Source organism: Oreochromis niloticus, linkage group LG6 (genome assembly GCF_001858045.2).
Source record: "Oreochromis niloticus isolate F11D_XX linkage group LG6, O_niloticus_UMD_NMBU, whole genome shotgun sequence".
NCBI classification, from domain to species: domain Eukaryota; kingdom Metazoa; phylum Chordata; class Actinopteri; order Cichliformes; family Cichlidae; genus Oreochromis; species Oreochromis niloticus.
In genome coordinates this window covers 38,573,368-38,590,966 of record NC_031971.2, presented here as the reverse complement: position 1 = coordinate 38,590,966, position 17,599 = coordinate 38,573,368, and the positions used below count along the sequence as shown (strand labels likewise).

The window sequence follows — 17,599 nt, the reverse complement described above, 5'->3', positions numbered from 1 at the left end:
TAAACAGAAAGGCCACAGATATCAGCTAGCTAAAACTAGCTAGCTGATATCTGTGAGTGACTGTTGACCAGCTGTCACATGTTAAACCAATGCACACATGTGAATTTTCCCTTTATGATGACAAACCAGACCATTTTCTTGGGAAACAGGTTAAAACCACCTCAGAGAAACTTTGGTGGTTTAAACCTGATTTTAAGACCTGTTGAGCTTCAGCCTGAAAAAACCTTCCAGGTTAAGATGAAGTAAGGGGTGTTCATCAAATCATCAAATACCGGTTTAAACACCTGCGTAACAAAACTGTTTTACTTTTTTGAGTTTCATCATTGAAGCACTCTGTGGGCGTGAACCACTGTGCACATTTCCACAGTGGCTTGTTGAATGAGTTGAGGTTTGTGGCCGACCTCACAGTGAGAGCTGTTTGTCTGCACTGCATTCAAATGCACACCACAGACTTCCACAGTTACTGTCACAGTGCAGACGGGATAATCGGCTCAGTCCCAGAGTGGTCCTGAATTTGGACCTTTCATTGTTTTGGCCTTTTAATCCTTCTCAGGTTGATAAGCAGCAGCTAGATTCTCTCTGATTATGATGACCAGCAAACTGAAGCCTCTGCTGTAACAGAGGTTCTCACACCTACTGATGATCAGGTCATCAGGGTCACCTGGCTGCTCTGAACTTACCCTTTTAATTACCATACAACAGCTGGTCACAGACACACAACAGTCAGTGCAGAGAGAAAGTGCTTCCTCCTTCAAAAAGGGGAGTCATACATAAGTCCTGCTCGGCTGTGCTCTTCCTCTGTTGTTTAAGACAGCTTTGTGTTTCAGTTTAACAAACCTGTCACTGAGCCTGGGTCACTTTGGCTGTATGTTTTCGGTCGTTGCCCATCTGTGTTTAAAGCATGCACTGCCTTTGAGAGAGACTTAGCAGGCTGCACACACCCTTCATACCAGAGAGGAAGAAACAAGTGCACAAAGGTGGCCTCGGGGAGAAATGGAAACAGTTTGTGGTTGGCAGCTGTGTAATAACAGCTTTAAAATCCACAGCAGCTACATTTAAATGATTTCTAATAATAACTGAAGCTCAGAGACTCTGAACTGACTCCCAGATGATGTTTGACTCCAGGAACAGTTTCCTTTAATGAGCACTAATAAAGTGAAATTATGTCAAATAAAGATCCATTGAAACTACTGTCTTTTTATGATAAAGGCTAACTCTCATATAATAGAGTCTAAATGTAGTTCATGTCAGCTCTGATGAGACTGAGTGTAGTTTAGTGTGTAACAAAGACTCACAACCAAAGTACAGCTTGTTGGTGTTGTTCGTGTTCGAGACATTTTTGTCTCTTTGTCAAAGCGGCCTCTGCAGTGGAGGTGGGAACAGTGTCAGAGTTATGAAGAATTATTCTTCTAATGAAACAGGAAAAACAAACACATGAATGACCGTGAGTCATTTTCACAGGCGGGACGACATCAGCCTGAAAACAGCCCAAATAGATAAAAGCTAAAACGGGTCCCTCAGGGGTCATGATGAGAGGTCACTGACACGTGTGTTCTCAGTCTGAGCGCATCACGCTCTGCTTCTGATGCAGGTTTACAGGATTACACCAAAGAGCAGGATTATGAGCTCATGTTTGATTCTGACTTTCATAAAATATTTGATCACCTGGAATCAATCGACCACACCTGCACTGATCTCACATCAGTCACTCTGGCTTCTCCTCTCTGATCGCTGGTTTACAACATGATCCCTGAAGAATCTAATCCAAAAGTTTAACCTGAGCTAACAGGGCTGATTATGGGCCTGTGTGTGTTTGTGTAATCCTCATGCTTCGTCCCCGTGCATCAGCATTAACTGCAGCAGACATGAGTAACTGGAGTCTGGGTGGTGCTGAGTTAGTCTCAGCCAACTGCTACCATCATGACATTAGTGAGAAGCAGCTATCAGGAAGTCCCTCATCCTGCTCTTCATTATTTTACAATCACATCAACCAGTCTGTTACTTAAACCCTGCAGCTGAGTTTAAAGAGCGTGCAGCTTTAATTTGTCGGGTTAAATTAGGCAGTTTGTTGTTTTCTCATCAAATATTTAAACTGGAGTGTTTCATGGTGAGCATTTTGTAAAACATATGAGGTGACCGGTGCACATTAAAGTGGAATTCACACGCTAACAGTGTCGAATGTGGACTGAAGTGTAAATACAGCCGATTCACTGCTTTATTTATAAAGCACCAAAGCTGGTTTAGCTCTGTGAGTCCGACCAGCGGCCCTTTGCTGCCTGACCTCCCTTCTCTCTTCTTTCCTGTCCTCTCTTCACTGTATCTGTCAAAAAAAAGCTGAAAAAGCCAAAAACAACTGGTCAGAAAATCATTTCTGACCCTCCCGTCGTCCCACCTGACGTTTGACAAACAAAACAAACATTTCCACCCCCCCACAGCGTGATCTTGGGAGCGTCCAAAAGTTACCAAACTAATCACAACTTTTCCAAGATTACAGATTTAAATAGCAAAACTAGCTTCAGTATATTCTTACTGTTTTAAATAAAAAACAATAATGATTCATAAGAATTCAATAAAATGGCTACAACATGATTTCATTAACCTCCAGCTTCATTCTCGTTCAGCTGGTTATTGACAGCCTCACAGCTCTCATCACAACAACCTGTTTCATGTTCCTGCAGGTAACGTCTGTCAATCTGCTGCTACAGACACACCTTTGGTGCTGAAACAAAAGCCTCACATGACTGTTTGTTTAAGACCCGACTGTGTCACACGCTTTCTCCTTCACTCGTGGGGCGATCGTGGCTCAAGAGTTGGGAGTTCGCCTTGTAATCGGAAGGTTGCTGGTTCGAGCCCTGGCTCCAACAGCCTCGGTCGTTGTGTCCTTGGGCAAGACACTTCACCCGTTGCCTACTGGTGGTGGTCAGAGGGCCCGGTGGCGCCAGTGTCCGGCAGCCTCGCCTCTGTCAGTGCGCCCCAGGGTGGCTGTGGCTACACTGTAGCTGCCATCACCAGTGTGTGAATGTGTGGATGACTGAATGTGTAAAGCGCTTTGGGGTCCTTAGGGACTAGTAAAGCGCTATATAAATACAGGCCATTTACCATTTCACTCCATGATGATCTGTATGTACTGCAGTAGTTTCTGTCATATGAAGCTTTTATTGGAGCTGTTTGAAGCTTTAGCTCAGACACGTGACTCTAAAACAACATGACCTATTAAAAGTATCTGCATGTTCAGTTTCTCCGTCCTTTCTAAGTGTTGATGTCGGCACAGACAAACGTGTCAAATCCAACATGGTTATCGTAAAGTTTATGTGCTTATGTGAGCAGGTCCCATTAGCTTTAGTTAGTCCCAATTCATTAGTCAACATCCACCTTCCCCCACAGCAGGTGGACGTGGCTGTTACTCAGCTGAAGGACAACGATATATAAGACAGGACAGAGCCAGTGTCCATGTGTGGCTCCTGTCAGATTATCTGTCAGACGTGAACAAAGCAACCAAGAACCTGATGAGGACGCTGTCACTCCCTGGTTTTATGGTGTTTATGAAGTTTAATGTTGCAGTTGTTGTTTTCTTTCTTTAGACCTTAAACCAGCCCTCGTCTGATCTGTGTGTAGCTTATGAACTTTACAAATATGTAACAGCCCAGGTTTGAAATGGTTTAACGTTTGGTTTGTCCTGTTTTGATGAGTTAAGTTTATCATCTGTATTTATGATTCTTTATATTTTGGATTATGTAGTCTGAGGTTTCAGTGCATTAGTTGCACGTCTGTCTGACAGGTGATATCTGTGAGTGACTGTTGACCAACCATCACATGTTAAAGCAATGCACACATGTGAATTTTCCCTTTATGATGACAAACCAGATCATTTTCTTGGGAAAAAATGTTTGTCTTTTGGGTTCACTTTCCCTCTGGTGTCACATATGTCATGGTGAGTTTTACAGTTTGGTCTAGTTTGTGTTAAAACACATGAGTTGGTATTAATCTGATTTACCCTGAAAAAAACCTTCCAGGCTCAGAGGGACTAAGAGCTGTTCATCAGAAACATCAAACACCACTTTGTGCACTTTAACATCTGCGTAATGAAACAGTTTTTCTTTTTTGTGTTGCATCACTCGTCCGAGGAAACCATGATACCCCGAGTGTTTCCTGCCTCAGTGACCCACTGTGCACATTTCCACAGTGGCTTGTTGAATGAGTTAAGGATTGTGGCCGACCTCCCAGTGAGAGCTGTTTGTCTGCACGGCACTTTAAATGCACGCCGCAGACTTCCACAGTTACTGTCACAGTGCAGACGGGATATTCGGGTCAGTCCCAGAATGGTCGTGAATTTGGACCTCTCAGTGTTTTGGCCTTTTAATCCTTCTGAGGGTTGATAAACAGCAGCTAGATTCTCTCAGAGGCTCAGTTTAGCAGTAGGTGAGTGAGTGGAGAGAAAATCTCCAGGAGTTTGGAGTCATGTTTGTGGCTGCTGGCTGTGTTTTCTATTTGGTTTTTATATCCCGAACCAGAAGCCATGGCTCAACAGTGAAGTGAGAGCCCTACTAAGAGCACGTGACAGCGCCTTCAAATCAGGAGACCAACAAGTCTACAAAGAGGCACGCCGATCTCTGGTTAAAGGCATAAAAGAAGCCAAGCGCAAATACAAACAGCGCATCGAGGAACACTTTAACACAAACAACTCCAGAAACATGTGGCAGGGGATCAAGACACTCACTGGCTACAAAGACAGTTGCACACAAATCAACTCTCCGGACATCACCTGACACCCTAAACCATTTCTTCGCCCGCTTTAACCCAGACAACAGGGACACCATCACCCATCCTGCCTTACAGAGAGGGATGACGCTCCCATCCAGCTGGAGCATCACCAGGTCAGAGCCACACTGCACCGAGTCAACACGAGGCAAGCAGCTGGTCCTGACGGTGTAGCCGGTAGAGTGCTTAAAGCATGTGCAGACCAACTAGCAGAGGTTTTCACCACCATCTTCAACCTGCGACAGTCTGTAGTACCATCCTGCTTTAAGTCAGCCTCCATCGTTCCAGTGCCAAAGAAGAACACAGTGAGCTGCTTGAGTGACCATCGTCCACTTGCTTGAAAAGCCATAATTACCAAATGTTTCGAACAGCTCATCATGTCACACATTAAAGCTGCCATCCCTGCAAACCTCGATCCACACCAGTTTGCATACAGGGCAAACAGGTCGACAGAGGATGCCATAATAACAGCTCTTCACACAGCCCTCACACACCTGGACTGTAGTAACACCTATGTGAGAATGCTGTTTGTGGACTTCAGCTCTGCCTTCAATATAGCTCAACCCCACATAGTGGTTGATAAACTAAGCAACTTAGGACTCAGCAGCTCACTGTGCAGCTGGATACTGGACTTCCTGAGCAACAGACCCCAGAACGTCAGAATGGGAGAGCACACCTCCTCCACCCTCATTCTGAATGTGGGTGTCCCACAGGGGTGTGTCCTCAGTCCCCTCTTATACTCACTTTTTACCCATGACTGTTCCCTAATCCACACCAGTAACACCATTATAAAATCTGCAGGTCCATCCGGTCAAAGACAAACAGACTCAATAGAAGTTTTTACCCACAGGCTGTCAAACATGCCCTTCCTCCACCCTGATTGGAGGATAACTGCACTGCCAACACTCATAGACATTACACCTTATTTATGAAACGTATTTGTATTTATATTTTAATGCAACCAACATCCAACATGCAGAGATGCCAAACTGCCTTTCATTGTTCTTGTAACAGTGATATTAAAGAGCTATTCTATTCTATTCTATTCTATTCTATTCTATTCTATTCTATATGACAGACAGCAACTTTATACTTATTATAACTTCATGTTAAAAGGACCATGAGCTGCTGTTACTGCAAGGTCAGAGCCACACAGCCTAAAGTAGGTGTGGGGAACTCCAGGCCTCGAGGGCCGGTGTCCTGCAGGTTTTAGATGTGTCCTTGATCCAACACAGCTGATTTAAATGGCTAAATGACCTCCTCAACATGTCCTGAAGTTCTCCAGAGGCCTGGTGATGAACTAATCATGTGATTCAGGTGTGTTGACCCAAGGTGAGATCTAAAACCTGCAGGACACCGGCCCTCGAGGCCTGAAGCTGGGCTAATGGAAGCACAGACATCGTTTCCTGATAGAAAGTGAACATATTGAAATAAAACTGTTTACTCTAATATGTCAGCTCATCTGTCAAACAGAGAGCGTGCCGGCACAAACGAAAACCACAGACTGTGGAATTCAAGTCGACGATCAACATTATGAAACAGGAAACTTTCGTCTTCAGTCAGCTCTGGTTTCAGTTCATGAGGACGCCTGGGTGATATTGGACAAACCAAGCATTTCATTGTGTCACATGATTATGGTGACCCTGCAGTCTGAGGACACCTTTAACTTCGTCCACAAACAGAATTTCGGAAACGTGCTTCTGCGTTTTGTTTCCTTTCTCACTTTTATTTTGAAATTTTCACTGTTGCTCTGTCGTCATGTGTCATTTCTTACTTATTGAATTTTACTTACTGATGCTTACTTATTGAATATTGAATTTCTGTGTGGATGGTCTCTGCCATGTGTTTTTGTTTAGTGCTGTGCTGTGTTAATCACACTATGGATTTATTGAAACTACTGAAATCATAAACTGCAGTACTGGGATGTATTTACTACTTACAGTAACATTTTATTTCAGTAATAACTGCTTTTTTTAGTTTATCTTATTCAAACTTTTAACCATGTTTGGAAATCAGATCAGGATTTGTCTCATTTGTATTTTCTAGCAAGTTTGAATTAACTGCAGCAGGACTTTGTGCTCACTGTTATATTACAGTGCAAACATGCAAGTCTAATATTACATCTGCAAACTGGTCCCAGAGCTGCTGCAGCTCGGAGGATGAGTCACTGAGACAGTGTCTCCACTCAGGGGATTTTTACACCAGGCAGATTACAGTTAAAGCAGCAACGTTAATCTGTATTAAAATAATGTTTCATATTCAAGTTAAAAAAAATCAAATAACTGTGTGACTGATACTTTGAGTGCATGCTTAGATTTTGGACTTTTTACACTGTCGCTGCAGGGATAGCTCAGTACATAGAGTGGCAGCCCCATGATCGGAAGGTTGGGGGTACGAATGCACTGAACGGCTACCCTGAGGTACCCCTGAGCAAGGTACCGTCCCTACACACTGCTCCCCCCCAATGGCTGCCCACTGCTTCACTGAGTGAATTTACCGACGAGGATCAATAAAGTATACATAAAGTACATAAAGTATGAAGCATAATATTTCAGTCGAGTGGAGCAAAGGATCTACAGTCGGACTTCAAACTGGCTCCATCGTCTTTGTTCCTGCAGCTGGTCACAGACACACAACAGTCAGTGCAGAGAGAAAGTGCTTCCTCCTTCAAGAAAGTGAAGTCATACATAAGTGCTGCTCCGCTGTGCTCTTCCTCTGTTTCTTAAACAGCTTTGTGTTTCAGACTGTGCACTTTTTTCTCATGTTGGATCTGTACTGCAGCAGCTCTCAGTCGCTGTTTGTTTGTGGGACTTTCTGTCCGAAGTTTAGTCTTCAACAACTGAAATGCTCAACTGGGTTATGATCAGGTGACTCGGCATCAAGAATATTCTCTTCTTTGCTTTAATAAACTCCTGGTTTGCTTTGGCTGTATGTTTTGGGTCATTGTCCATCTGTGTTATGAAATGCCGCCTGATTATCTGGATGTGAGCAGACAGTCTGTCTCTGAACACCTCAGACTTCATCCTGCTGCTTCTGTCCTGTGTCACATCATCGATCAGCTGTTGGTTACTGAGAATATAAAACCAGTTCAATTAATTTCACTTTGATCTGCCCACAAACTAAAGTGTCAGACCTGGAACGTTTAAACAGACGAGGTTTAAAGTGTTAATGTGGCCTCATCATCATTAATGATTAAAAGTGTTTCTAGAATCAGGGCTGTAAACATCCCGCGAACACTGAGGCTTGGATCTAAGTGAGAGACAGAGATCATTCACTGTTACTCACAAAGAATTCAAATGCTTTCAATCATTTTGAGTTAAAAAAAAGTCTCTAAATGGTTGATTGTAAATGACTGAAGGTCAGAATAAGCAGTGATAACACATCTTACAGGCAGGAGAGGAAATCCTCTGAGTATACACCAGTCTTGACCTTCGGGGTGACCAGATCAGCTGGACATGCGTCTCTGTGCTTCAGCAGTGTGAGAGCTGCTCGGTGCAGGCTGGAGAACATCTGGACAAATTACAGCCACAAACTGAAAACTTCAAACTGCTTCAGCATCATTAAATTAATTTGTGTTTTATAGCCACTAATTCTGAATGTGTGGAGAGTAAAGTGACTGTTGCTGACTCTGATCATTCACACAGAGAGCTCACACAATACTGTGAGACAGGTTAATACATGTAATCGATGCCACCATCCACACATGGGGTGCAAAATAACTAAAGATTCAAATCAAAACTGCCTTTGATTTGGAATATTGAAGGAAGTTATTGTTTGAGTGTGTGACTGGAGGACTGGGAGCACTGGGGGACTGGGGGAGGGCAGCTGGGGCTGAGAGATTTTGTGCTCTTCACCTTGTTGAGTCACTGGTATGTAAACATCCTCTAAGTTCAGGTCCTTATCTATTCTTAACCTTTTGTCAGCAACTTCAGGATGAATGAGGTTTTTATTCCTTCACTGACACCTGCATGGGCTCATGAGAACAATGTGGTGAACAAACGTGTCACCGGCATTATTATTATTAAACTGCGTTCAGATTCAATCACTTGTTAACTGCAAGTGTGGAAACGTTTCCCTGGTTCTTCCTCACATGTCTTGAGGTCGTGGTTGAGTCAACAGCGAGCGGTATTTCTGTGAACGGGTCTGAATAGTAACCTCAGAGTCAGCAGGAAGCAGTAACACAGATGTAAGAGAGAGTGGGCTGGGAGAACAAGCCCGTCACATTGGGGGCGGGTCTTGTTTATAATTAGCCTGCAGGTCTGTCACACTCTCATTCTGCTGCTGCTGCTGCTGAGGAATGAGCTGCTCTCCTTCAATGCACCGCTTCTTCTTCCTCGTGTTTGTCCCTCTGTGTGAGTAATTCTCCTTTTTCAACACCATTTACATATTTTGCCTTTTTAAAGTCAAACCTGTGTAGACAAAAATTTCACACAGCAAACAGGTCACGTTAGAGTTCATTGCATCAGCTGGGATGTTAGTGCAGAGGACTAACGTGTGTGTACAGTAACGTGTGTGTGGTTATGCTCTGTGTAAGTTTGATTCCTGAAGCTTTTAAACAGGAGCTTCTGGCTGAATCACAGAGCTGTTCAACACAGAAAACCTGTCCTTCACCCAAACTACACATAACTCAGAGATTTTAGATGGCAGCCTGTAACTGTGTGTTATTTGTGTAATGAGTAAAACTAAGTGTCATTTTAAGACCTGGTCCTACAGTCAGGAGTAGGACCATTGAGGTCATGCTGTTGCCTTGTTGATAACTATGAAAGGGACTTTATTTTCTCTATGCTGAGTTCTTCTGCTTGTCTTTCAGAAGTAGTTTTGATCAGCATCTTTTCTCTTTGCTTAAGCTCTGTTTCATCTAAAATATTAAGTGATATGTTTCTCACTGTGCTGTTGGGCTGCGTGCAGGGGGTCTGCATGTGCCTCATCTGGGACTGAGCTAATTAGCACACTGGTAAAATATTTAAGTCTGTTCACTTCATCAAGTAATTCAAAAGTAGTGCTAAAATTAGAGAGTACGACAACAGTTTCGTCCAGTTTGGCTTAATCAAATGAAAAGGGGGGGACCCTGGCCCCCAAAAGTGTGAGAACATCTGTCCTATAAGACCCAGAACAGAGTTCTGGGTCTTATAGGACATAAAGGATTTCCTGCATACCACACCAGATCAATGCTCACATGTGCACCCGGAAGTGGTTTTCCTCTTTTTTGCGACAGGAAATTCCCCTGTTTACACACACACACAATCTAAAGAGAGCAGAGCTGGTCCATGGTATGGATATTCCTGTAAACCATAATGTCTTTCAAAAAAACTGATTTTATGGAAACTGGGAGAGCTCTGAGATATTCCTCACGTTGGCAATGACATATTTATCCTCATAAAGCAGGAAATCTTAATTATTTTTCTAGTCCTGATAAAAAGAAAGTACAATCTCTTTTATTTCTTGGGTTTTATAGATCAGGACATTACATTAATGCTGTATGCTGTGCCTTCATGTTTATTATAGCGACACTCAGTCCTACAGCACAGGATAAACTGTGGGATAGACATTTATTTGAATAACGCCGCTTCTCCAAGCACAGCGACCTGTGGCCTTGCCTTACATGGTGTGAAGTTTTTGTCCTTTTGCCAAAAACATCAGGGTAAATGAGCCCAAGATTTGTAATCTTGGGCTGAGTTTGTGTGGCTTGATGTTGAAACGTTTAATTAGGGAAAAAAGTATCACTCATTCATAAAGAAGAAAGCTTTTTAACTATCCCGACTAGTGATGACTTTTACACAGCAAACAGGTCACATTAGAGTCCGTGGCTCCTTGAGGACTGGGACTGGAGCTGGATATGTGGGGCATTGTGCTAACCGGTGCGGAATGAGATCCAGTCAAACAACATTCCTAATACAAGAAGACACGATTAGTTTTTTTGCTGTGACTTTATTTAGTTAAAAATCCAGTTTAAAAAATCTCGCTTACATTAAATATTTCTTTCTAAGGGAGATATGGCAGAAAAAAAACAACAAATAGTTCTCTAAAGATATTTTAATTGGCCGAAAATGGCTGGGTTGGTAAAAATGTACGTACAATACCACAGTTATAAAGATACTTGAAAAACTGGTGAGGGTCCAGGAGTGAACAAATAGACTTACATATGATTATCATCAAACTAAACTGCAGGCAGAGACATGTTTTAACTGTGTGGCCTGATCAACACAAGGCCCGCCAAAGATTTATACTTAAAGCTCACAGTCATATAGTTTCAATTATTAGGTTTCTCTTAAACTAAAAACCCACAGCTGAGTTATCACAGTTATCACTCCACTTTTAGCATTAGCATGGATGAATTGTAAATGTTCTTTAATGACAGGAAAAATGTGACAACATGAAAAGTGAAACGTGTTGCTTCTAAAACAATTCAGATCAAATGAGGTAAAAAGAACAAAGGTTTGATTCCCGTTGCCCTGCTCTGTGTCTCTCTCAGGGGCAGTTGTTCGATCTGATGGAATGAGTGACGTTCAATCACTGACTGGGAGCTTTGGGGAGACCCTGACCCTCGACAATCCAGATACTCCAGTGATCAGTAAATATGGGATCATCTGGTCTCATGTTCAAGGGGGAACCTGTACCGTCTTAATCCACTACGACGCTGGAGAATGGGAGAAAAATGCAACAGACAAGCACCAGCTGGATGAAAAGACCGGATCACTCATCATTCAGTCCCTCACTGCTAATGACAGCGGACTTTATGAGAGGCAGCTCATCAGTGAGACCGAGGGCATCGTGATACCTCAAAAATTTATTGTGACTGTTGTGGGTCAGTAGTAAAATAGTCACGCAACACAAACACACTGGGGACATACTCACTTTAGTTAGCATCACATTATTTACTATTATTTCTTCTTATTATAGAAATGTCACATCATGAAGTCACATTAAAAACCCTTTCAGCATCCTTCACAATAAAAGCATCAGCATCATTAACTCATTATCAGATGTGACAGTGACTCTGTGACCAATGTTCCCTCTAAACTGCGCATGTGCGCAATTGCGCACTGCTGGCACGGGCTCTGCGCACAGAAAATCTGCGTTGCGCACAAAAAAAAAAAAAAAATCTAACCTGAATTGAAATTAAAATTAATACTTTAACAATTCTGTTTTGCAGTGTTAGTCAGTAAGTCACTGGCTGCTCCCGTATGGGATTAGAACGATGCCACCTTATCCCATAGTCAAGCCAATGATGCGATTCACATTCGTATATACGCAGCTAATCAACGTGGTTGACAGGCGTCCAGCAACTTGACGCCTGTATATGTATATATATATATATATATGAAGTTAAAAAGTTCAAGTTATTTTTACTTCCAATAGTGTTAACATACTGCACAGGTCAATGACTAGATTTTTTGACATTTTCATTGTAAGTGGGCTAAAGCAGTTAATTAAAAGTAGTCTAACATAAATGTAAATGTTAGGATGCCTGGGTCGTTGACCCAGAGGTTTGAGTTTATTATATTATGAGCCCGTTCTCACTCCCGAGGCGTAACATCCCGACGTTTTGTCACGTCCAGCGGCGTTCCTGAGGAACGCGAATGGTGACCTTCCACATTCTTATGGTACGCGGCGGGTTCCAGCCCTGTGTTGCAGCCCTAAACCTAACCTTATCCCTAACCTTAACCATAACCTTATGCCTAACCATAACCTTATTCCTAACCTTAACCAGCACTGTAATGAGGTGAAATAGTGTTTTCCCAAGCGATTTGAAGGGAAAAAGCGAAAATGTGTAGATTGAGTTCAAACGGTTCTCATGTGTCCGCAGTTTTCCGATGTCGTCACGTAGGAACGCGTTGGGTGCCCGAAAACGTAATATGTTGACGATTTGTCACCTAGCGTAAAATGTTACGCTTTGGGAGTGAGAACGGGTTGATATTATTTATCTTTTCTAGTCTTTGGTTTCTTTGTTAGAGTTCTTTCTTATGTTTATGTCTCTGTGTAATCCTTAGTTGCTGTCTCCCCTGTCTGCTATATCCCTGTGTCCAGTCAGTGTCTGTGTCTGCCCTGGTCCCACGTCTCTCTGTTGTAGTGCCTGCCTGTGAGTCTGTGTCTGTAAGTTCAGTCTGTGTTATGTTTCCTGTTTTATTTTGAAGGTCCTTGTCTTATGCTAATCTATCTGGTTTTGCTTCCCCTGTTTCGATAGACCTGATTTGCCCCAGCTGTGTTTCCCTCCTGTTGCCCATTCCTTGATTGCTCCCTCTGTGTATTTAAACCCTGTGTTTCAGTTTGTCCGTGTCGCGATCTACCATTTACTATGCTGTGTGTTCTGTCTGCTTGCCTGAGTTTATTTGGAGTCTCAGTTTTGTTACCTTTTTTGTGTTCAGCATTAAAGCTGTTTTGAGTTCACCTTTTGCCTCCGAGCGTCTGCACTTTGGGTCCACCATTCCTGCCTGCACACAGCCGTCACATAACAGTAAATGCTGTAATTTGATTATTTTAATAAACCATGTAACTTGGAAGGATTAGATGGTGGTGTGACCACAGTGCACATGTCTGATGTCGCTCACAGTGGTCCACGAGATCGCTCAGGGAGTTTGTCTGTTCGCTCAGACACATGAAAAATTAGAGGTAGCATTGCCTGTGACACTCAGAGGCTGATGGGAAATGGAGTTTCATTTAAAGATTTTAAGCTTTTCCTTTAATACTGCCATGAGTGATAATATTATATCATGCACACAGTAAAATTTAAACACGGCCAAAATCAATTTAATTACACACGTGAGCTCGTGAGGCGGGCGGCTGTTTAACAGATGTCACATCGATTCTTTCTGACACTGAACGTCTGTTTCACACATTCATTTATGCACATTATTGTTCAGAGTGTGATTTCCCACCACTGTCACACCTCAGCTCGCTGAGTGTTTCAGCTGCTGTGGTTATTGTTTGATCTGAGATATTTGAGTTTGCTGTAAATGAATTCATCCTGTTTCCCCAGGACCGTCCAGTTATTCTGCAACACCAACAACACCAGCACAAACATCAGCTGATCACAGCACCGCTGGTGAGTTTTCAGCGAGGGCCCGTTTCCATATATCAGTATGAATACATCAGCATTTATTACAGCAGACATGGGTAGTTTTTATATTTTTATCCTTCTCTGGCAGAGAAGACTGCCTTTCCTGTGTCTATTTTTTGTGATGTATTTGGGTTTCCTATTGAAGTTTTTAGTTATAATATTTAATATTTCACTTTTTGCCATTTGCAACTTATATAAGATTTAGCAGATGTTAGATTTATGCATATTTATTGCAACTTTTCTGGCATTTTGTATATTTCAAAAGAAATTCAAATAGTGTTTTCTAAATGCACTGCATGCTGTTTTTATTTCAATTTTCTTATTGCTTTCCAAACTCATAGTAAGCCATGATTGTCTATTTTGTGCAGTTCACGAAAATAAAGTAATGATCACTGTATGGTTACTGCTGCTGAGATGGGTGTTAGGAGGTGGGTTTAGCTGAGGATGAGGGGCCCCTGATCAGATTATGCTTAAGGCCCCATAAAACCTTGGACCACCTCTGTGGCTGAGCGCTTGTTTTAGGAAGAAGAATTTCATCATTGAAATAAACATCACTGATATTAGTGAAACTACTTGTTGTCTCCTTTTTGTCTGTTCCAGGTCCAAAACCAACTACACCTCCAAAGAACTGGATACTCTGGATCGTTGGTGTTGGTGTACTGATTGGGTTGGCCGTTCTTCTCGGCTGTGCTGTGTGGAAATATCGTGAGCGAATCAAAGCTCAGTGTGAGCATAAAAGTAAGAGTGTGGGTTAGTTTCATGTGGGGTTACCTTCACCTGTGATGAATGAACTTTCTCACTATGAGACACGATGAGCTGACAGATTCTCAGTCTGTGTCACTGAAAGTAAAACCAGGAAGTCAGATTTCAAAATCCTTTGAAGGTTTGATCATTTCTAGCTTTTATCCAGATATTACAACAAATACCATCACATGCTGTGGTCGGCAGCCTGCATGCATCAGCTGCAGCTGGTTGTTAATATGAACTTGATGAAGTTAAGAAATTAGGAGTCACAGTCAGCATCTCTTGTTTCCGCTGTTTTCAGTCTGGATCTGTAGAAACAGCTCGACTAAACCTCAGTGACATGTTCAGTGTTGTTGTGTCTGCAGAGCTGCTCGTCTTCTTTCAGTGAGCAGCGTGACATCTTTAACACGTGATCCACAGTCATCAGTCGTATTTTGTATTTTCTTTTGTTCACAGAAAGGTTTCGGGTTTGGTACGCGCTGTGTGATCGAGAAGATCCTGGAAGATCCTCCAGACAGGAGAATGTACCACAGGATACAGCTGTGCAGTATACAGCTGTGCAGGATACAGCTGTGCAGTATACAGCTGTGCAGGATACAGCTGTGTAACGGACCTCCCACAGACGTCCAGCGTTACAAAGGTCATGTTTAATGCTGAGGACCTGACAGTGAGCAGTAAATAGCAGTAAATATGGCCTCTGTCTTTACTGTCTGTCTCTTTAAGACATTTGTCTACAAAAGATCCAAAGAGCAGCTGCTGCACTGTGAACCTGTAACATCCATGCAGAGAGTCTTAGGTTTTTAAAGATCAGACACATAATGAAGCCTTAAAGTCTGGCTCATGTATCTCAGTGGACCTGCTCTTTCTGATATGCAGTGCTGCTTTTACATTTTCTTCATCAGGTACTGAATACATGTTACACTGATTCTGGATGTCAGTCTCTGATAACACCAAAGATCCACAAGAAAGAGACATTTGTGTATATTAGATCATCTTAAATGTGTAAACGTTATAATATATCATATTATTTAAGTAGTTTAGTCTGTTACTGTTGTTGTCTTGGAGCGACTGTAACCACATCTCTGTGGGTGTCATCAGTGAGTTCGCTGTAGTAACAGGAGGGCTGAGATCTGCTGCCTACACGGCCAAAACCATGAGAGCGCACAACACATGGACGTGCGTACACTCAGTGATGGCTTTTTAAATTTTACCAATGAAGAGAATCCCACTGGGACGATGTTTTTAAAAAGAAGAAGGAAAAAGTTTTTTTTGGTGCTGATGCTCGATTGTTTGGTTTCTGAGAACGCTGGCTGTAGTCAAGTAGCTGATATGTAATTAGTTTCAATACATGTGCATCAGTAAATGAGCTCACATTAACCAGAGGAAAGGCAGTGGGAAGCCTATAAAGTCCGTCTAAAGCAGGGGTGTCAAACATAAGGCCCAGGGTCCAGAAGCGACCCAGCAAAGACTCCAATCTGGACCACCTGAGGGATTTGGAAAATGTGAAGGAGGGCACAAATTTTGGGGCGTTTAAGTGTAGTTTTTGAATAGATAGTAACAGATAAATAATTCAATAACATAAACGTTCCTGTTTTTCACTGTTTCCTTCAATCATATGTGGCAGTACGAGCGGTGAGAATATTTCTCAATTTTACGCATTAATCTTGTAGAAACACTGAGATGTTCTCTTGTATTGGCACTTCTTCTTCTTCTGTCATGTTAAAATATCTCAGGGATTAAATGTGTAGTTAGCTTCACTCGTCTCGCTCACATACGTGGGCTGTAAGTGGCCCTGGATGTCAAATGATATGGATATTCCTGGATATTCCTGGTTTAAACCAAACAGGAATGACGTCTTTCCAAACAAACCAAAACTGATTTTGAGGAAACTTGAAATGCTCTGAGACACCCGTCTCTTTGGTGTTTACTGTTGTAAAAATATTGCAATAAAAGACATTTCCAAAGATTACAGACTCCCTGTGAAGTGTGTGTGACAGACTTTACACGATTGATCTTTGGTAGTTTTTCCTTTTCTTTGACGTTGTTGTAAAAACCACAGTGAGACTGAATGATGCTGATTTACTGAGAATTTCATGTATTTGTACGGATGGTGGATAAAATTCTGGTTATAAACTTACATTTACATCTATTTAAATAAAGACTGTGATTAGAATCAATTCACTTTTACTTTATTTATTGTGTTTGATCAAGTTGATCCTTGAACATCAGGATTTCTGTTGGTAGTTTGTCAGCTGTCATGTTGTTGATCTTTTATATACAGTCTGTGGTTTGAAGCCGCAGGGCTAACTGTTGTCACAGACCGCAGATGTAATCAGTGCTGTCAGTAATCTGTAATCCTGACTGAATTTGACGCCATGAGTAATTAGGGCTTCTGCTCTGACAACATTCAGGACATGTAACCGTACACTGATTGGTGGTCACATACATACAGTTATACTCTGTATCAGCTGTGGACATAAAGTCTACTGTCATTATAAACAAGAAGCATTTTTACAGATGAGCCATCACGAGGAAAGAAATTCCTGATTGTTAGAAGAGTGTATGTTTGATTTCTATGAAGGGAACTTTGTATGAAGTGTGAATGGTAGTGAGGAACAAGTGTCCAACATTTGGCTCCAGTTCATGGATGAGTGACTTGCTCACAAGTTTGAAGAGGGCGTCTCTCTGCAGATCAGTGAGACTGAGTGTGGGCGGGTTTTTGGACACCTCCCTGATATTCCTCAGGTTGGCAATGACATGTTTACCCTCACAAAGCAGGAAAATCCTAATTCCTTTTATATAGTCCTGGTAAAAAGAAAGTCCAAACTCTTTCATAGTTCTGTTCCCAGACCTGATTCTGGTTAAGTTTTACTGCAGCTGTGGGACAGATGGCTGTTTGACTCTAAAACACTTTGGTGTGCAGAGCTGCTCACACCTGCTGATGATCAGTTACTGAAAAACAGCAGTACATGGTGACAGTGTTTGTGTGTAAAATGTCCCGTGCTGTTATTTGTCCCTGGCTGTGTTACCTGATTTTTA

The 17,599-nt window shown here is 42.2% G+C and overlaps 2 protein-coding genes across 2 annotated transcripts in view; one reads left to right on the top strand and one right to left on the bottom strand.

Annotated features, from left to right (window-relative positions):
* Positions 1–5,107, bottom strand: part of LOC109202495 (uncharacterized) — a 30,717-nt gene extending 25,610 nt beyond the window's left edge. Inside the window, exons 1-2 of the mRNA XM_025908225.1 lie at positions 4,982–5,107; positions 4,763–4,886 (exon numbers count right to left, since the gene is read on the bottom strand). Of these exons, the coding sequence (XP_025764010.1) occupies positions 4,763–4,886; positions 4,982–5,107 (250 nt within the window). The remainder of the gene's footprint in view (positions 1–4,762; positions 4,887–4,981) is intronic.
* The window catches only part of LOC109202355 (uncharacterized), a 31,845-nt gene extending 14,659 nt beyond the window's left edge, over positions 1–17,186 (top strand). Inside the window, exons 2-5 of the mRNA XM_019359436.2 lie at positions 11,231–11,563; positions 13,736–13,801; positions 14,417–14,554; positions 15,017–17,186. Coding sequence (XP_019214981.1) covers positions 11,254–11,563; positions 13,736–13,801; positions 14,417–14,554; positions 15,017–15,168 — 666 coding nt within the window. The 5' untranslated portion in view covers positions 11,231–11,253 and the 3' untranslated portion in view covers positions 15,169–17,186. The remainder of the gene's footprint in view (positions 1–11,230; positions 11,564–13,735; positions 13,802–14,416; positions 14,555–15,016) is intronic.
* The last annotated feature ends 413 nt before the right edge of the window (positions 17,187–17,599 follow it).